Source organism: Saccoglossus kowalevskii, chromosome 2 (assembly GCF_978046115.1).
Source record: "Saccoglossus kowalevskii chromosome 2, keSacKowa6.1, whole genome shotgun sequence".
NCBI lineage: Eukaryota > Metazoa > Hemichordata > Enteropneusta > Harrimaniidae > Saccoglossus > Saccoglossus kowalevskii.
The window spans coordinates 262,122-284,674 of NC_140642.1; the positions used below are offsets into that span (position 1 = coordinate 262,122).

Sequence of the window (22,553 nt, forward strand, 5' to 3'; positions counted from 1 at the left end):
CATATACTCGTCTTTGTGCATAATATTCAAATTACTGGTTGTCTGCCAAAGCAAACATACTACTATCCTGACAAACAGTTTTAAAGACTCTTAGAGTTCATTGAGAACGCAGGCTGGAACTGTTTGTCCACCTCTAAGGGGTGAAACATTTGTACAATGTCAAAATTGCCAGTTTATTACACATGTATATCTACAATTTCTGTGAATATGATTACCTGGCCTAATTAACGAGGACATGACCGTATATGGTCATGTGATAGGTTACTCGTACACATTCAATATCGCACTGGCTGCATAACTCTATCTGCAATAATGATGCATTATATTATGGTATATAATGATTGACACAAACAAACAGGTCTGTAGGCGGATCCTCTAAGGCACAAACAATCATTACATTAGATGTTGCCTTGGCAACAGTAGAACATGATATTTTTGTTAAATTTGTTCACCTCAATTGAGTGCAGGTGTGACCTGCTTGTAACACAAAAAATGAATGGCCTAACCAAAACAATCAAAGTTTTAATCGTAGATGTCGATATACACATAGACATGCAAACAAGTGGACGATCGTAGCTATTGGTAGAATCTACATGAGTGAGACATAGACACTAAATAATACTGTGTACTTTTCCCACAATATTTTTAACATAATCACAGATAAGAATTAGCCACCAGTTATTGTGCAACTCTGCATCATAATGTCAACAAGTCTTAGGTCTTTCCAATACATAGAAACCATATTATGTTAGTACATGTAATATTAAGACAGACTGTCACAATTGCAGTGTGTTGAACTGATTTATAAGTATTGCTTTTATAACATCAAAATGCAACTTTATCAAATAGGATTACATAAGGTACATATGTACAACAAAACATGATAACGGTCTCCTCAACAATGGCAACAAATGCAACTTTGCTTTTATAACATCAAAATGCTACTTTATCAAATAGGATTACATAGGGTACATATGTACAATAAAACATGATAACGGTTCTCCTCAACAATGGCAACAAATGCAACTTTGCTTTTATAACATCAAAATGCTACTTTATCAAATAGGATTACATAGGGTACATATGTGCAACAAAACATGATAACGGTCTCCTCAACAATGGCAACAAATGCAACTTTGCTTTTATAACATCAAAATGCTACTTTATCAAATAGGATTACATAGGGTACATATGTACAATAAAACATGATAACGGTCTCCTCAACAATGGTAACAAATGCAACTTTGCTTTTATAACATCAAAATGCTACTTTATCAAATAGGATTACATAGGGTACATATGTACAATAAAACATGATAACGGTCTCCTCAACAATGGCAACAAATGCAACTTTGCTTTTATAACATCAAAATGCAACTTTATCAAATAGGATTACATAGGGTACATATGTGCAACAAAACATGATAACGGTCTCCTCAACAATGGTAACAAATGCAACTTTGCTTTTATAACAAAAAATGTCTAAATGTCAGTCTTTCTAATCTACTAAGGTAGGTTCGGGCAAAATAAAATAGATAAACAACATACTTGAATACAATATATGTAAACTACATTCACAGTCATAGCTTTAGAAATAACATGATTTTAATATTTCCGTGAGGTTAGGAAAATTGAAATTCTATTTTAGAACATTTCCCAAGTTCAAATCAACAAGTCACAAGTGAGGTGCAATCTGGAGATACATCTATGTGTGATTCATAATCTAGAATACTATTATGCAATATCGAAAACCCATACACCACTGTTAAGTACGGAAATAAATTTTGATCGAAATTGAGGATAATCATCATAAGCTCTTGGCAATTCTAGAACATCCCCACAAGTATGCGCAACTGGACGTTGCGCCAAACCCACAAGATTAACAAAATTTACTGTTATATGTCCTGCAGGTATCACATCTGAGGCAGTAGAAAAACGCAAGAACTTTTTCAACATTGCACAATCTAACTCATTGATGTATTTTTTGAGAAATTTTGCTGTTTCTTGATCAGCACCATCAATATTTTCAGGGAACCTTATCCTCTTCTGTAATTTCCAATGAAATGAAAATGCAGCTAACATGTCAGCCATAGTATTTGATCTTTTTATTTGCAATGTTACCATGGGAAGGGGAGGTTGAAAGTCAACATCCATTAAGTCATTTTGTTCTGACTCTTCGTAGATGAGTGTATCATCCAGCTGGGATGCCATTGAGAATGAACTTGGTTGTGCAAACCTAATGTCAGGATCTGCAGAAATGGAATCAGTATCAAAGCCACTTACAGATTCTATTACAGGCACACCAGCATGTTCAGCAATAGAATGTTGTGTGTCAATTTCTACTAGGTCTGGATGAACGGTTGTTCGATCACTTATCTCAGACTGCATTTGTTCTACAGGATCTGGAGAGACAGTTGTTTGATCATTCATCTCTGATAGTACTTTACCAGTACTGCCATGCTCATCTGATGAAGCAGATGACACAGTTGTTCCTTGTGAATTGTCATGTGGAGGTGATTCATCCTTCATGACAGATGACAAATAAAACCTCAGCGTTGTGAGTTAGTTGACTCGGATAGCTCACCTATGGTGGTTACTTCATCAAACGTGTTCTCTTGAAAGTCTTTCACATCAAACTCATAGTCATCAGCTCTTCCCTTAGAGGAAGATCCATTTGGAAAGTAAAGAGATAACAATAACTTCATAAGATCAGCCTTTCTTGTTGATTTGCTAAGTGACACTGTTCTAGTTCCACCACCATTTCTTTTTTTGATTTGCTTGAAGCTCTTTGTTTGATCATCATAGTTGATCCAATCTAGCTCTACTTTTCTGTTGAACTTCATAGCATTTTTATTGCCCAGTGCTTTCATAGATCGTGTATGCATCTTATGTGTCCCTTTGCTATATTCAACTTCAGATTCTTATTCTTCCCTAGAAGAAGCACCCTTTGTCTTTGTCTTCAATTTACCACACAATGTTTTGAGAAGTTTTTTTTTCCTATTAGGTTTGCCCCTTTTTTTTCTTTTCTGCTTTCAGTTTTCTGCAGTATCCCAATGCTGCAATGCAATCCCCATATATTGGTATGTACTTTTTCAATTCATCATCAGTCATCAATAGAATCACATGACGATCAATCTATAATGAAACAATATGCAATAATTATGCATTTTATTTATTGTATATCAAACATTTCACTAAAATCATAATGCATTGATTAAGATTAATGACGTTGGTCAGTTATTCACCAAATGACAACAAATTATTTTTAGGATATTGCTACTAATCTGCTTAGACAGACATATAAACTCAAATATAAATGTGAGTGTTCCTAATGACTACAAAAGTGCTTGTTATTACTAAACTACTGAATTATTTATTGTACTGGACGCATGGAGCCAGGAACAGCCACTGGCGGTGCTGTATACAATTAAAACCTATTTTGGCTTGACAACATTCACACTTTGTTGACTAGTTTAGTACATTGTATTATAGAAAGCGTGTACAGTCTTAACATAACCACAGTAGACAGAGTGGGGGTCAAGACCGATACATGATTCCAGTGTTTCATAATAAATGTTTTCTATTAATAATTTCACTTTAAAATAATATCATGAAATATGCCTACCGTTAAAGTCCTAATATAAACCGCATACGTAATAGTAACCGCACCCCCAATTCCGGCTTCAGGGTTGAAGAGTTCTTAACAAAAATTGAAAACTTGAAAAGTACCTATTACTAACCGCACCCCCAATTCAACAAGACCGTGACTGACTTCATAGTTTCAACCAGCTGGTCCAAAACGGCATTGTTCCTAAACCTATTCATTTGTTTCGACAACATGCCTAAAAATATTCACTTCTATTTATTGTTCAGCGGTGATAGGATATCAGACATGCAACGAAACTGCTTTTGTTCTGGCGGCAACCTCTGTCAATACTCTTTCTGAATACGTCTGTGTTTCGTAAGTTTTCGACAATGAGCTGTTATCACCGTAAAAGTGTTAAATTCTTCTTCAATGCTCAGTTTATCTTTCGAAAACAAATAATTTCTTGATTTACCAAAAAAATCATGTCGTTTTCCCATGGAAATCAAAGCCAAGACATCGCACTACATTATCGGTAAATCTCTTCCGTGTTCACCCTGAGGTCGCTGAACTTTAATTAACATATTTAAATGAGCTATGTAATTTAGACACGTGGGCACCATCCAGCATTTTGATTGGTTAATTAGCGACATGACCTATTTGGTCAATAAAACGTCACGTGTGCATTCAAAAACATGGCCGATATCGTATTGACCGTTTACATGTGACTGAAATCATTCGTTTACGGCGAAACTACTTGCATTTCATAACAATTCAACGGATTTATTTTTCGTGCGTTATTGTAATAATCACTAATGAATAATAATTGCCAATTTAAACACTTCGAAAACAAGTAAGTTATTCACTTGTGAACCACAGCATGGCCGGATTGCGCTACCGTTCTGTGATCATTTGCTACTAAGCAGTGCATTCGTGTTTGTTTTTACTTGAAACTTCTGTTAGAATATACTTTTCGTTAACAAGAAAATTAAAAAAAAAAATTATTACATTAAATATAGTGAGTATTTTTTTTATCATGTGTACAGTTTTTTTGATTGACTGTAACTGTAACATTTCGTAACGCCTATTTTAGAACCAAAGTAAAGCCTCTCACTCTTCCCTGACGCCTATTCAAGAGATTGTACGGTGTATTGTTTGTTTTGTGCAAGTGTTGTGGGCAAAAAATGACCACGCCCATTTAGTGATTGCAATATGTACGTAATAGAAACCGCACCCCGAACTTGAGCTTTTGATCCCAATTTTTAAATTGATACATTGTAATATAAATCGCGGTTTATATTAGGACTTTAACGGTATGTCATAACCTTGTTAAGTTATTAGCACATTGTATATGCAGTGAACATGCTTTTGGTCCATTTTCAGTATTCGTTCCACAACATGTGCGTCATCAGTGAGGTCAACTGCAGTTTACGTTTTATGCGAGGTAATGATGTGTTCATATTCGAATCCCATACCAGATATATACAGAAGCCACACCAACCCAGCGATCACTCAGATTGCAAAAGATTTGTACACACTCCCACCATGTCATACTGTAATACATTGTATGCACCTATAACTCTGGTTATAAATGTACAGATGCAAATCAATAAATAAATACTGATTTGTGATGTTCAAAATTCCTTTGCGTGAAAAATGCAGGCCAAAAAGACATCATAATTATACAAACAAATTAATTACTGTTCATGTTCCTCAAATAATACAACATGTACTGTATTAATCTCAATAGCCTGCATACATTAATACATTTGAATTGTATAAAAGTTCTTAAACAATAATAGTTCAGCAACATATCTAAATCAAAGAAAGCTTAGAAAGAACTTCTGTGTGCTGAGAGTATTGAAGACACATTATAAATTAATTCAAAATTACTTGTACCTGAGATATTGATGGAAAAAAATGAAAACTAATTATGTAAATCAGGTAACTAATATGAACAGAACAGAACAAAAAAATTATGAATTATTATGATAATTAGAGAATTAATATGAACAAATTTTAACTCAAATTAATCAGGCCTGTCTATTGTCCTAGAGCATTTATGTACCAAATTTTATTCAAATGTGATGATCAGTAATTGAGATATCAGTGTTAATTAATTATGTTAATTAGGTGATTAATAAGCATAAATATTTACTAAAAACTAATTGGGTCTCTGCATAGTTCTAGATTCATTGAAATGTGATGAGTACTCTTCAAAAGTTTCATTGAAATCCAATTCGTGGTTCTTTATATATCAGTGAAACATTCATAGAAACAATTAACTAATTATGTAAATTAGGTAATTAATATTCACAATTATTTACCCTAAAACTAATCAGGTCTCTGCATAGTCCTAGAAGATATATGTAGCAAGTCTCATTGAAATATGATGATTAGTACTTGAGATATCAGGCAAAAAGCTGAAAATTAACTAGTTATGCTAATAAGGTAATTAATATGCACAAATATTTACCCCAAAACTAATCAGGGGTCTGCATAGTCCTTAAGTAACTATGTACCAAGTTTCATTGAAAATGTGATGATTACTGCTCGAAATATCAAAAGCTGAAAATTAATTATGCAAATTATGTAATTAATATGTACTGATATTACCCTAAACACTATCAGGTTTGTGCAGTGTCCTATGACATCTATGTACCAAGTCTTATTGAAATGTGATGATTAGTATTTGAGATATCAGTGGAAAAGCCGACATACAAACAGACAGACACACTAACTGCAAAGACGCCCTTTTTGTGCTTTGTACACGGGAGTCAACACAATTTGGCAAAAAACATACAATGTACTAGGCAATGTGATCCTCAATTAATACTACATATACTGTATTAATCTCAATGTACTTTTATAAAAAAAGATACTGTGAAATATTTCATTTTTACTTGTCTGATAGGGCAATTTTATTTTCATGTAAAGCAGTGTAACACTTTATTTTGTTCTTTTTCTGCATAGGTTTCATTGCTTTCCACATTGTTGATGATAATAGAAAACATTTTTCTAATAATGTTTTTTTTCTGCTTCAAAACTAAAGTAAACAATTTGTCATTTATCTAAACTGTAATGATACAATCTCAATCACCAAAACATTTTCAGCTGACTAAAACAAAATCCATTCCCGGTACATGTAAGTTACGGTACGGTAATCCAAATTGTGTAACTATTTATATGCAAATTAGCTAATTAGTCCAAAAAAATAATAAGGTCTAGGGAATACCCCAAAGCTCATGTGCGCCAAATTTAATTAATTAAAGCTGCAGGTTTGTTGGGTTCAAGTTTAAATATGCCCTAATATGTACTTGCTGATATATGAACATTTTGTTCAGAAGATACTCTGGTCATACATGCTACATGCAAAATGTGATCAGTTGAAGCTGTGGTGGGTAAGTTTATATCGCAAAACTAGGCGTTGGGGTGTTCTTTTCGTCACATAAAACGAACTGATTAAACATGCGGAATTGTTATTGAAACGGACATCGATTGCATTGTGTTTTCTTGAGTTGAACAGACGTGAGGTATAATTCAAACTTGTTTATTTGTACTCAACATGAACATCAATATGTTGTACAGCAAATACTTCTTGGTATAAAATATAGATCGCTAAATAATAGCTCCATGAGGAGTTGATATGGCACCCTCAAGATGGTCATCTTGGATAGTCAGTGATGACATGATTATGGTAAATGTAGTTAGTGTTAAAAAGTTAGTAGAAATAAATGATATGTTTAACTCAGTATAATTTCACATACCAAAAAAATACTATAATTATTGTTATTTAATTTAGCAGAGTTTTATTACATGCCAAGTTTATAGTTAATTAGTTATTTAAGTCTTAAGTACAGATATGACCTTGGTACTACTTATTAAGTGTAGACATTCAAAGTCAAGATATGCAATGACAGTAACTGGTAATTGATACCATCTGTTTTAACTGAGTAAGTAATCAGATGCTAGGCAGACTCCAGTGAACTAACATCTTTTAACAGTACTGTAAGTTTTCTTTGGAAAGTCCACGATTATTAAAGGAACCTGTTTTTGACTGAGTTGCTTTCGTGTTTTGACGCCTGATTGACACCTGCAACATTGACATCGTAGAGAGCATAGAAAGGAGGGTGTGCATAACGAGCATCAAGTTGCGAAGCTACCATAGAAGGAATTACAGCGACGGCCTGAATCGGATTTCTCATGACAGCGCTTTGCCTGGTTAATGTAATTGTCAACGTTAGAACGGCATTTGTCTTGGTGACAGCTAATCGGAGAAGTGCCAAACACGTGTTTGTACTCTAGAATATATCATGCCAAAACGTTCCGAAAATAAAACAACGCTAATGATTGGCACATACAAACGAAACATAACGCTGTCATTCCATATTAGGAGTGACACGCGACTAACACGAGGCAGAACTTTGGTGGGAATTTTGGGCAGTAAACAGACAAGTACCGCGAGAACGCAATGGGAAACAATGTAGCAAACGTTTGGATATAGCGTCACAGTTGCTACAGAAACTGATCTAGTCTCTCAGGGCTCAACTCGTGGTTATCAAAACAATGTCTGGAATTACAAACTAACTTAGAGAACATCATAAAGAAAGTGAATTTTTTTCATGTCAGATAACTGCGCGCGACAGAAGCATTCATGAGAAGCAAATTCACAAAATTTTTATCATTTTTGCCAAAAATTCAAGATAGTGGTCAAACCATGTGACTGACTGATTTAAATTTTTAATCAGATATCTTAAAGAGTTCAATACAGAATAACAAATTTCAAAATACTTGCATAAAAATGGCATCAAATGTTTGGAAGTACCGGGTAATCCAAAATGGTGCCAACAAAAATTTAAAAAATGCTAAAAACCAAATTTCAGACTAACGGTTCCAAATGAAGATGATGTTCAAGCATTTTTTTCCATTTTTCGGGTATAAAACATGACGAAAAATTCATGTGACCTCTAAAGCTTTTATTGCTTACATCTACTGCACACAAATTGTAGTATACATGTATGCCATAAAAGTTTAGATCGCCTAAACCCTCAGAAAGTAGTCAAATAGCCACTTCCAGTTTAATTACAATCCAATATGGCTGCCAAATTTGTGGACAAATACAAATTTTAAAAGTTGGGTTCACCAGTTCACATTAACCTAATAAACTCATAATTGCCATAGAATGTTTGAGAAGGTTCTGTTCATTGGTTTCTGAACAATAACAAATGGAACCCAAGCCCTGCTGATTTTAAACTCCAAGAAAAACCCGAACAAAAACAAAAGGGTCCAAACTAACTTAGACTTTAAAGCGAACCTAAATGCGGCCTTAATTTATAGTTGTGTATATTCTAAACTGTATTCGAAATAATATTGCAGTGGTTTAATTTTGTTTTAATTATAACTGTAGCTTGGATAGGCATTTGAAGTGCTTGCCATGGAGGCCATTCATGGAGGGGAATAATTAACGAACGAACATATTTAACATCCGGGTACTTTTCAAAGCTATGACGTTTTAGTATCTGATTGCATTCGTATACGCCATTGTACATAGCCGTTCATGCTGCCAAGCATTGTGTACTATTAGTATAAACTCAACTTTTATATGCACAATGTGCTTTTTAAAACTTGGGTTAGAGCCTTATGCGTTTGAACCACAGTATTCTGAGAGTGAAAGCCCAATTGCGTTAAAGTACCGTACTTCCCTGATCGTAAGCCCCTCCCGAGTATGAAGCCCATCCCTATGTTTTTACTTGGTATTTATCGAGTTGAGAGCATTCACGATTATAAGCCCAGAGTGTTTTTACTGGGCGTCGACGATATTCTTTAAAATATGCGTGTAAAAGGTGTGTTTCATTTCATAATAATCGTGATTGGCATGTTAGTTTAGTTCATGCTTTTAGTTTTATGAGAAAACTCGCATTAATTTCAAGTTAAAGTTTGAACGATGAGACATGTTGGCGACCGAGAAAGGTGTTTAAATTCTTCCTCTACACTCAGTTTACCCACGGTTACTATTAACAGTCGTTTATATTTCGGAAATTGCGAATCGCCAGTTTTTAGGGAAAAAAATCATCGTTTTTTTGTTGCAATCAGTGCTACAGATCGCATTTTAACATTGCGGTAATTCACTTCCGCATTGCGCTAAAAAATCATCGTCAATAATCAGAAAATTTCATCATTACGACACATCATTTTGATTGGTTAATGAAAGACATGACCTGTTATGTCAAAGGAAGTTGTTCCAGGTCAAATCGTGCTGAAAAACCTCATGATGAAAAATTGTTTTGCGTCGAGAGTTTGCGTACGATCGAAAACATACCAAAACGAAGATAATGATAAATGCCATCGTCCACTGTTTCCTCACAGACCCTACCCATTATTTCACCGTAAATTCAGACGGTATGTAAATTGTATTGTAATAAAATGTGTGTGTTTTTTATGAACATGTTTGTTTCTTCATTGTAAGTATCGTTCAAATCAATGACGCATTTTTTTCAAAAATAAGTATTATTTTCCCGAGCCCGGCGTGGTGAACGAATATTTTTTTTTGGATAATTTTTCGTTGTTTGCAAGATGGTTACAGTGTTTAACCCCAAAACAAAAGCATTTTTTCTGAGTTGGTCCTCGAGTACAAGCTCATCCCTTACTTTTCCTTTACGTGTTCATGCCTCCGGGCTTATGATCAGGGAAGTACGGTATACTGTGACGATTCAGATCAGTCCAGTGTCAGTGAGTGATGAGAGTATATCGTCGACGATGCCCCTTGTTCAGATGAAAGTTTTATTTCAAATTACACGGAAGTCTGTGAACAATCTGCTTGGTGTTCCTGTGACACTTGTCCCATGATTTTCCAGTGCAGCCCCGTGAATACATGGACGAAAATGTTTCCACCACCACCCTACGAACTCAAGATTGCATACTCCAGCATCCATACTTTGAATAATTTGCACGCCGCACAGTGCAGTACTGGAAACAGCATTTATTAGACAGTTAGACAAAAAACAAAACAAAATGCCTGTCTCAATCAATCGCACATCCATAATGTTTGTATGTTGATATGCTTGTAAAAGTCGAAACAACCTAGACTAGAAGTCAATTCACCAGTCCAGCCAGCTATGGCTCCCTAAGTTGCTTATATTTAATCAGATACTATTTCGTCATCATGCTTTGTTACCTTACCTGTTTATACCTCATGAGGGCGTTTTTTTATGGCAAGATGGCGCAAACGGAAGTCCTTCGCAGGTTTATGGTTTCTCATATTTAAATCATAACTCTGAAGATAATCATTTTTTTTAATTTTTTTTTTCAAATTTATAATCAATATACATAACTTGATAAATACAAACACCAAAATAGGCTCTATTTAGTTCCACTTTAAATACCCTGAGCAATTTTATTGAAATGAACGCCCCCCCCCCGCCCCCCCCCCCCAAAAAAATAACCAATTTATCACAGTATCAAAAATACTTGACCTTCCCTGGGTCAATCAGGCAACATCTGCTGTTTGCATGCAGAATAAAATATTTCAGCAATTTTCAGGGGAACCATTATGGCATACAACTGCTCAAGTTTTTTTATTTATAACACACACACATACTACATGGCAAAAAACAAGCGAGTTTGCAAGTGGTACTGTAGTCACTCACTAGTTGGTTAGTGTTATTTGATGTACATGTAGTTATGTAAACCAAATTTGATTTTGTATCTTTAAATAAAAACACAAGTAAACTAAGGCTCATATGCAGCAATTTTTAGCATGAAAATTGTTCTTGCACGAAGTATGCATAAAAATGTTGTTACCAGGTTGTACTGTAAATTAAGGTCCAGTAAAAAGGTTGCAAAAGTGTTAGTAGTATATAAGCATTTACTGTGAAGTAGATACTTTTTCTTTATAAGTTATATTTAAGAAATCAACATTTTGAAAAGGCTTTTATGGTCAATCCCTTGGTATCAATTTGTCAGCTCAAATTTGACAAATGTGTGCACGGAAGTATCACACATGAAAGTAAACAGGAAATGTGTTTGGGCAGTTGTCTAGGCACTGATCTTACTCAATCGACCACTTACAGCCACTAAACTACACAATATAAATTCAGTAATTTCAAAGCATTACACACCTTATCTTCCTTACACAGATTTAGTCCTTCCCCAGATACACCCCTGCTTTCAAGAAATTCCAGCACTTCTTCATCACAAATGTTGCTACTCTCAGCCATTAAAGGAACCTGTGAATATGTGGATACAATTTACAAATATTTTGCACCAGTATGGACACAGACCTGTTGTATACAGAGCTTGGACTACAACCAGACACTTCGGTTGGAGTGCTATTGAGCGAGTAACTCCGTTTATTTCTCAACGGGAAAACAGAACCAACATGGCGGGGAAAACACAACACGAGAACAGCGCATGCGTAGCAAAATGTAAACCGAACACAAGAGGGCGTTAACATGATCGTAAATACAATAAACACACATAGTGGCGTAACCACTTATTGTCTTTAACTTACACCATTTTCGAAAAGTCTAAAAAAAACGCATGAGGAAAAATGACTCGCTACATGATAACACAAAATTGTTGTTGGAAAGACACAAAAAAATAATCTAACTGAATACAGACTTAAAAGTCCATGACATAGTCTTTTAGATGTTCGGGAAGCTGGCGATTACGGCTTGATCGTCTATGTTGAACGGGCTGCATGACTATTGGAGTATCGTCAGCCAGGGATGTTGGTGCCGGGTCTCCAGGAGTCAACATTATTGGGTCGACTGAGCCAATACTTTGCGACTCAGTTTCTGAAGGAGTGTCAGTGCAACCTGTTGCCGGTGTTAGATCAGAAGGTATACTTGGTGGTATTGGTGGATGTGTTGGAGATAGTGCAGTGTCGTCTTCGTCCGGATGATATGACATAGGGTTTTGATCGATGTCTTTCGGAGAAGGTACACGATATAACATTCCGACTCATTCACACGGTATAACGTTTGCCTGAGTTGACTACCGCGGAACTTGCGGATGTTGCGCCATTGGCCATCAATACCAGTCACTAAGTAGCGATCACGGGCACTAGACTTATTGCGGTCACAGTGCAGATAGACGAGGTCCCCAACTTCAAGTTTGGGTGCACTGGTGGCTTTTACTGTAGGAGCTTTTGACTTCTCGCTAGCTTTATGGTTAGCCAAAAGTTTTGTGTGTTGGTCTAAAATAAGTTTACGGTCGCTAATAGAAAGCTGATAATTGGTAAATTGGAGGTATGTAAATGTGTCGAAATGGACATAATAATTTTATTAACACTTACACATTCCCCGGAGGGATTGGCAATGGTTACAAAAGTTTAAAAAGGAATAAAAGGAATAAAAGGTTACAAAACAGAAAATAGATAAGAAAAAAAAACAAAAAAAAAAACAATCTAAGCTAATACATTACAGATAATAGCTAGTATAAAATTATGATACTACGGTACGATAGATAGAAAACAAAATGCAAAACTCAAATAGTGAGAGAAGGTTGTCACTGGGGTTGCTGTCTTATTTCAAAACACTTCTTTAGGTACCTTGCTACGGGGAGTGTTAGGCCACTGTTGTTTAGCAAGGCTATGAATTGAGTCTTTAGCGGCAAATTTTTAAAGTTTTGGATTTTGGTTTTTGCTATTTCGAATAGGACATTTCTTTCGGGGGTATATCTTTTACATGACATCATGAGGTGATACTCATCTTCTACTTCATTTTTATCACAAAGGTTGCATAATCTATTAGCAAGGGGTATTCCTTTGTGTCTGCCAGTCTCAATTTTCAAGTTATGGTCACTGAGGCGGAATTTAGTTAAATTTTCGCGCATATCAATGTTTTTCAGGGTAACAAGGTATGTTTCGAAAGCAAAATTGTTTTTTAATTCTCTGTATGTTCTTAATTTATTTTTTTCATTTTGTTTTGATCGATTGTCATTATGTAATTCACTTTTCCAAGTTGATATGAATGATGTTTGTATATTTTTGTTGATTTGTCCTAATTCCCTTGCAGTTAGAGTTTCATCGCTGTCGATCAGGTAAGACTGGTTGATGTTATTTAAAAGGGAATCTATATTGGTGTACCATTTACTGTTAATTTCTTTATTTTCTTGGAAAGCTAGTTTTAGTAATGGATTTGACGAGTTTTTTATACGATTAAAATATTTTATCATTTGTTTTTCGATAAAAGTCTCCAACGGGTAACGTCCAAGTTCGCCGTATAAACCCATTCTTGTAGTGTTTTTGGATGTACCCAAAAGAAAACGAAGATAATATATATGTACATCTTCAATTGGTGATTTTAGTGAAATTTCATCTCCCCATACATCACTACCATATGTGAGAATTAGTCTGATTAGTTTATCAAACAGAGAGAGTGACAGTGGTATACTTAGATTTTTGCCTGTTTTTCCCTTTAAGGAAATGCTTTCCAGGCCTTCCTTGAATTTTCCATTAGCGCTTACTATTAATCCTAGGTAATTGGTTGATTTTACAGTAATTAACTCACAACCTTCAAAGAAGAAAATATCATTCTCTAGAAGTCTGTTTGATCTGTTAAAGATCATAATTTTTGTTTTTTTCCATTTTAACATGTAGATGCCATTTTTTAGTGTATATCGATAAATTATCAAGGCAAGTTTGTAATCCTGTTTTTGATTCAGAAAGTATTACAAGATCGTCAGCATACATTATACAGTTAATAGGTGTGTTTTGTAGTTTGGGTGGGTCACATCTAGGTTTATTAAGGACATCAGGTAAATCGTTTATGAAGATGTTGAATAGGGTTGGGCTTAAGTTACACCCACCCTTGAAGTGAAGTGTTCAGTTAATCCTTCTTTGCTCTTAACTTTATATTTTACCTTACTATACATATTTTTTATAATTTTATAGATTTTACCCGATATTCCAAGTTTTAACAATTTAATATACAACCCCTGATGCCAGACACTGTCGAAGGCCTTTTTTAGGTCAACAAAGCACGCATATATTTTATTTGTATTTTTACTATTATTTTTTTGTATTTTAATATTTTCGTTGTTATTGGCAGTGCTGCTATTATAAAGATATTTGTTAATTATTGTCTTAAGAATGAAGATATTGTCTGTTGTGCGTCGATCTTTTCGGAATCCGAATTGCTTGTTTGAAAGTATGTTCTTTTTTTCTAAGAATGTGGTTAGTCTAATGTTTAGAATGCTTGTAAATAATTTGCCAAGGCAACTAGAAATGGCAATGCCTCTATAGTTAGATGGGTTGGATTTGGAGCCGGATTTGTGGATTGGTATAAAAAAACTGAGGTTCCAAGAATCTGGAAAGTGGTTTGAATTAAAAATTATATTAAAAAGCTTATGTATGGCTTTCAGTAAGTTGGCTTGGCTGTGTTTTAGCATTTCATTGCAAATTTTATCTTGACTCAAGCTTTATTATTTTTCAATAGGTTAATTCCTTTTAAAATTTCATCTTTTAGAATTGGACCGTTCAAGTCAGAATTAAGAGCCATGTGTTCTTCTTTTTTCTTTAATTCAGTAGTTAAATCGTCACTGTGGGATGTGGAATTTGCATTAAATAACTTTTTAAAATATGATAGCCATTCAACTGGTTTTATATTGTTATTACACTCGTTGTGCGATTCTTCATTATTCATTTCACGCAATGTTTTCCAGAATTCAGAAGGGTTTTCTTTTGAGGTTTCAAGTTGGTTTAGTAGTAGAGCTTTTTTTTTGTTTTTTCTTCTCTTTGATGGTTTTTTTGAACAGTTTTCTTGTTTGGAAGAAACGACCACGTATATTTGGGTTTTGGGGAAATTTTTCCAGCAAATTTGAAAGGCTTCTCAGCTCTTTTCTGATGGACCAACAATCTTGATCAAACCAATTTTTCTTTTTTTTCTTCTTTTTTTTTATTTATTTTGGGGGTGATTTTTTTTAGACTTCTGTCGGCAATGGAGGTGATTAAATTTTCAAAGTCAATAATTGCCTTGTCTGTATCATTGTCACTATAGGATCTGTTGAGATAATATTCGATATCACTGTTATGTAATAGCTGTGATGTTTCAAAATGATGTTTTGCTTGGTTATCCCATATATATTTAGATGGCAGGGGGTCTAATATATTTGTTTTTGGTGTTTTATTTATTTTGAGAAGACTATCTTTTATTGCGTGTATGGACAATGTTATTAAACAATGGTCTGAAATTAATGAGAGACCATGCACTTTAAAGTAATTACTTTTATCAAATAATGGTTTAGAAGTAATAGCAAAGTCAATGGTACTGCTACCTCTTGGTGTGTGGCATGTGTATTTACCTATTGAATCACCCACACTTCTACCGTTTAAAATAATTAGGTTGCAGTCAATGCATAATTGAATTAGTTTCCTGCCAAATTTGTTTACACTGTATGATGAGTGGACATCCATGTTATTTCGTTTCCGAAAATTGTCATTGATATAATGAGTTGGTAAGGGGAAATGCTGGTTTTTACTGTCATCCACTACATCATCTAAGTTGCCAATTCTACTATTAAAATCACCTAATAGGATGATGTCACCTTCAGATGAGAATTTTAAGATGTCTTTTTCTAAGAGACTAAATAGGTCAAGATCTTTGTTTTTATAAATAAAGGAATTTTCAGGGGGAGTGTAAATACAACCAACAAATAGATGTTTGTCTGAATTGAGTATTGCTTTGTTGATTTTGCACCAAATAAAGTTATTTGTACAGCCTTTAATTTCAGTCAGGTGTTTTTTATATCTATTTCTAAATAAAACAGCAACCCCTCCCCTCTGTTTTTTAGGGTTTTTAACACATTCATTTCTGTCATGGCGAATCATGTCAAAATCATCTAAACTACCTGGTAAACTAAAACTACTGCAACTGCTGAGCCATGTTTCTTGAACACACACGATGTCAAGTGACGTGATGTGTTTTCTGAAATCAATATCTTGCGATTTGTTGCTCAAGCCATTAATATTCCAACTGCCTAACCTGATGTTAGACATTTTGTAAATAACAGTTGGAAAAAGGAAAATAGGTAAGCTGCATATAATAAAAAAAAGAAAAAAAAAAGAATAAACTGGAAATGCAGCTGATAAAAAAACAATGGTAACAAATTAAAATTTGAAGAAACAAAAAAAACGATTGGTAAGTACTACAGTGAATATTTAGTTAGTAACTTGGGGCAATGAAGAAAAACTTTCCTATGTATATATCTAAAAAAAGTATGATAGATGAAATACCTTGTCATGTCATTTACTTGTACATTGGCTTTCGACTTAGAATGAGTTCACAAAGACTATAAATTTCATGAATTTTGAAATAGTGCGAGTGGTTAGTGCTAGTAGCACTAATCCGAAAAACTACTAGATCTAGTGCAAAAATGGCACTAGATCTAGTGCTGAAACGGTACTAGATCTAGTGCTAAAATGTACATAGTGCGAGTGGCATTGATACCGCGTTGTCAACGACGTCAAGACATCCCGTAATTCTCTGAAAATAAATTAATATTTACGTAAAATTGTTGTATCTTTCATTCATTGGAAATGTGCTACAGTGGGAAAAATAAGAATGTCATTGTCCACGCTTGTCGTAATAGACCGTTGGAACGCAATCGGCCGGGAAACTAGCTGAAACAGTTAAACTGCAGGTCGAACTTCATAATTTTTACAAATTGTGAATAGATATACATTTGTACTGTATGAAATGGTATTGTGAGGAAGTTTGTGTTTTCAACTTTGGCGAATGGAAACTTTATGTAAATGGTGGAGGTCAGCGTTGATTTTTTTTTTAAATCGCTGATGTGCCGTTTTATTTCTGGTCGGCGCCACACTTAATGAAAATAGATCTTCGAAAATGAAATTATGATGCCATATGTGAACTAAATGAAAAATTGGTATACTCCTAGTCTAAGTCCCGGGTCCCTGTAAAGCTCGGTGGATGTTGTGTGTACTGCGACCTGTGAATGGGCATATACATATTCACGCAATCCTGTTGTTACATTGTACTTTGTATCATGGAGGAACTAACGGAATATGATGTAACCTCGCAGATTTTTTAACGTGACCATATTATACATGTCTAGACACTTTCTCTGCAATAAAATTTTTTAGGAGCCCTTAGGATTTTTTGTTGTAGACTCTCGAAATCTTGTTCTTGTTACAGTTGTTAATAATTAAAACATGTGAAGTAACAAGTTCGTCTGTTGAATTTCCGGTTCTGAAAGACGTATTTTAACCCTTCACAGCTAAACAAACCCAGTGTATGGTCGCGTTAAAAAAAATGGGACCAAGAAATCGTCCAGAGCGATTTTTCGGCAGTTTTTAAATTTATTTTTTAAAACATTTTGTCGTAATTTATCGGACATTTCAATCGTTCCTGACGCCTAAATCTGTCTATTTAAGTTTTTATTCAAGAGCGTGTTTATTGTGACTAGTGTAAGCTCTGTTTGGACAAAGAGCTGTTATTACTGTAAACAATGTTAAAGTATTTTTCTTATGCTAAGTTCATCTTTGAAAACAACTATTTTTTTATTTAAAAAAAATCATGCCATTTTCCCTTCAAAATCCAAGCCAAAAGAGCGTACTACAACATCGGCAAATCTCTTCCGTGTTGCGTTCAATAACATTAACATATTTAAATGAGCTATGGTGATTTGAACGCGTTGGCATCATGCAGCAATTTGATTGGTTAATTAGCGGTTTGACCTTTTAGCTCAACTCACGCAAGAGAAACATGGCGGATACCCTACCGCATCGAGCGTTTATATGCGATCGGAATCATTTGCTTACGATGAAACTAAGTTGAATTTTATTTGAATCAACGAATTTATTTTTTGTGCGTTATTTTAATCACTACTGAGTAATATTCAACGTTTGTGAAACGTAGCATGTCCGGATTGAGCATCTGTGATCGCTTGCTGCTACGCAATGCAGTTGTGTTCGTTTTTGTAGTTTAAAAATATACTTTTGTTACCAATAAAATAAAAACAAATGTATTTGAAAAATGACACTGGGCGACACTAATGACATTCTAGGTGGCCTACTTTTTAATTCAGCAAGAATTATTAATTATTGTTAATTCTGCAATAGTTTTCGTCTTGGGTGGCCCAACCAACAGCATAGAAAGTCTGTGTAGTTGGATACAATGAAAATTTCACAGCAAAATATTTGATAATTATTCTTTTAAATTTTGAACCCCAAATAAGCGCCCATCACCCGTGAAATCCCCAGGGCAATTTTTCGGATGGCCGAATTTACGGCAGAATCCCGTATTATATAAAAAAAGTATTATTATGGACATCTCGCGCATATTGCCGATGTTTTATACTGTTTGTAGTTTTCATATGAAAGTGGTTGTTGATGCCCCTCCTATTATTCGACGTCGTTGACAATGCGATAACAATGCCACTCGCACTGTGCACATTTTAGCACTAGATCTAGTGCCATTTTAGCACTAGATCTTGTGCCATTTTAGCGCTAGATCTAGTGCCATTTTAGCACTAGATCTTGTGCCATTTTAGCGCTAGATCTAGTGCCATTTTAGCACTAGATCTAGTACTTTTTCGGATTAGTGCTACTAGCACTAGCTACTCGCACTATGCCCATTTCGACACATTTACATACATGTAAATTGGTCTCTTTGGGTCCACATTTCACGTGCCGATAAGCCACTTGAACGTATGCGAGAGTTAACATGAGCGATTGCTATGGAGAGGGAGAGTGGTGTAATAGCTGCGCACAGTGGATCCTGACGGAGTATCTCATCCTCAGCTTCCTGTATTGCTCTATCTGCGACAGGGTTTTTGTTGCGATTCTTGATGCAGCCAACCTCAATATTCAGACGGTATTTTTGAAGAAGGCTGTCTTTAGATAGAGCTACAAAACCTGGAGCTGGGTCTGTCCATATAACTGCGGGTGGACCATCAAGGGGGCTCAGGTCAATGTAAAGTCGCAGTAGGGCGTTGCGCAATGTTTCACTGCATTCGTCTTCTATGAGGCACGCTGTGGTGTATGACGTGACGCATTCTCTGACGATCAGGACTAATTGTCTTTCACGTTTAATTACATCTGCTGCATATAAACTGCCCACAGATTCTGGTGGATCTGAAGTTGATTGCTTAACATTTGTGTGAGGTGACAAGAGGTGGATACGTGTTGGATTGCTTTGTCCATGTCCAGTGCGAAAAAATAACGATGGAGGACCTGCTTCATTTGGTAACAAGACGGGTGACTGAGACGAATATGAATTGCTGTCAGGAGGCCATCTAACACCTGTCGAGGTACAACAATGCACTCGCGAGATGGAGCGAATGGATCAGTACGCTTGACTATAAGTAGACCATCTTTGGCAATAGTGACGGTACGGTATTGAGGTAGCGTTTGACGTCTCTGATGTTAGTTAGCTTTTTAGATGGACGAGTTCCCTGGGTGAGATGAGAATGTGTGCGTCTTAAATCAGCGCATTCTAACTGGATAGTTTGCCACGCAGCCCTATTGGTGAATGGTAGGCGTTTATTTCCTGATGATGTGTCTTCAACAGATGTGTTCATGACAACCGAGTCTTCCACACGTTCTACAAACGAACATATCTGACAGGTAGGGGTGGTACACTCATTGCGGCTGGCAAAGTCTGATGGAATATTGTCCTTGCCCGCCAGGTGGCGCACGTTGGCCTGGTAACGACTAACAGAAGAGAGGAATGTTGTTACGCGTGGGCTTGCTGAGAACTCACCCCGACAAAGTTTTTCGTATGCTTGCACACATGGCTTACTGTTGGTAAGAATACACGGTTTATGGTGGGACTGAATGATGTATGGACCAAAGTGCCTTGTTGCGATGGCAATAGAAAGGGCCTCAATTTCACATGGAAGCCATGTTGCCTGACGGCCTCGAAGCTTGGCACTGAAGAAACCTGCAAGGTGGAGCTTGTCACCACGCGAGATATACATGGTGGACCCAACACTGTTTTTTAATGGCTGCATCAATGACGATCCATATCTTATCTGTGAGTCTGGGGAGTGTGATCGTGCGATTTGACGATAATGCTGCCTGAGCAACACAAAAGGAATCGTGAAGCTCATCCGACCATTGAATTCTATCTTGGGATTGTTGTCCAATAGTTGCATCTTCTAGTGGAGCAACAAGAGAAGCACAGCCTGGTAACACTCCAGCTAGGACCTTATATGCGCCTATAAATGATCGTAGGTTGCGTAACTTTTCTGGTGGAGAACATGATGACAATGTAGAGATGCGGTGTTGGCTTGGGCGAATGGTTCTCTCATTCCATACCCAACCAAGAATTGTGACTGTTGCAGGGCAGATGACGGTTTTTGATGGTGACAGTCTTAAGTCATTGGCTGCTAACTTACACAGGAGACGTCTCCAATTTACATGAAGGTCCTCGATTGACCGCAGTACAGATCATCTGCGAGTTTGGCAATGCTACCATCCTCAAGCATGTCACCAAGTATGCGACACATTAACTCCTCCAACGCTGTCTCAGAGCCTGGCATTCCCATGGCTGAACGCACGTATACGCGGACACCTTTGAATGGGGTTACAACGCCACAGTATTTTTGTGACTCGTGTGAAAGGGGAATCTGGTAGAAGGCCTTAGTGAGATCGGTAGTGATGATATTCTTCCATTGTGCGTAGTGTGCTGTCGATGTCTGGCATGAGGGCGGGTTGTGGCTTACTGTAGCGGCCAACGTCTGCAAAAGCGGTGACAAGACGGAATTCACCGTTTGGTTTTTTGACTAAGAATGAGGGGTTTACATATTCCACATTGACATGTAGGTTCTCCGGGTGAGCGAAAACACCTAGCTCTTCAAGTTCATCAAACTTTTGTTGTAACTCGGCCAACCTGTCACGGGAGTATTGGGGAACACGGCCCTTGCGCTGCGGTGGTTGGACAGGACCCATATTGACGACTGCTTGAAATGGGCCAGAAGCACCGTTATAACCCTTGATTGCAGTGTTGAAGACATCATCATATTCATGGGGTAATGTTGCGAACTTTGCTCGGTGAGACGGAGAGAGGAGTTGGTCGGGGTCAATTTTAACCGAATCTGAGTAGCTCTTTTCTGAAAGAACTGATTTGCGTGGTGATGTTACATGAAGTGTAGTGTCTATGCTGTCTTTGTTTGTCGGTGGTACGAAGACAGGACATATTTGGCAAAAATGTTCACTGCGTTTCAAATTTTGGGGTGTGTTAGTCTGGTTCGGAATCCGAATTTTATCCGATATGGTTGAATAAATGTTTGGAGCAGGCCATGGCTTGTCAGATGATATGACTGAGAGCGAGCGAGATTCTACTCGTGGTTCAAGTGCAAATGCCTTGCTTGAGTCTTTGATTTCTGTACTAGGCAAGTCAAGTTCAATGAAATCACCGGGCCAAATTGTTGTTGACTTTGGTGGTGCGCGTAGTATGAGTGTCCGGCGAATGCGATGGCTGCCCTTTGGCGATGAACCATATGTATATGTAGTGTTGTCTCCCATCGCATCGATCGTTTACATGTGACCGAAATAATTCGCTTACGGTGAAACTAAGTTGAATATTACTTGCATTTGATAACTCAGCGTGTTTATTTTTCGTGCGTTGTTATAATCACTACTGAGTAATAATCAACAAGTTCTACAGTTCGAAAACAAGTAAGTTTCACTTGTGAGCCGAAGCATGGCCGGATTGCGTTACCGTACCCAAAGTACCGTACTTTTTTAGTGCCGTACCATGATCATTTTCTACTAAGCAATGCATTAATGTTTGTTTTTATTTGAAACTCCTGTCAGAAAATAAAAAAAAATGCTTATTACATTAAATATACTGAGTATTTTTTTTCATGTGAACAGTTTTTTGTGACGTGACGCTTATCACTCTTCCCCGACATCTAAATTGGAGTTACGCTTATATTCAAAAGATTGTACGGTGTATTGTTTGTTTTGTGCGAGTGATGTGGGAAAAAATGACCACGCCCATTT

At 36.2% G+C, this 22,553-nt stretch overlaps 1 protein-coding gene and 1 pseudogene across 5 annotated transcripts in view; both read right to left on the reverse strand.

Moving 5' to 3' along the window:
- Positions 1 to 2,492: 2,492 nt before the first annotated feature.
- LOC146748034 (uncharacterized) overlaps positions 2,493 to 22,553 on the reverse strand; it is a 31,638-nt gene continuing 11,577 nt past the window's right edge. Inside the window, exons 2-3 of one of the 5 annotated variants that reach the window (XM_085507660.1) lie at positions 11,701 to 11,808; positions 2,493 to 3,135 (exon numbers count right to left, since the gene is read on the reverse strand). In XM_085507660.1, coding sequence (XP_085363786.1) covers positions 2,550 to 2,885 — 336 coding nt within the window. In that variant the 5' untranslated portion in view covers positions 2,886 to 3,135; positions 11,701 to 11,808 and the 3' untranslated portion in view covers positions 2,493 to 2,549. The other 4 variants (XM_085507668.1, XM_085507663.1, XM_085507671.1 and 1 more) reach the window with 4 other exon arrangements.
- Positions 12,203 to 22,073, reverse strand: LOC144359629 (uncharacterized; annotated as a pseudogene).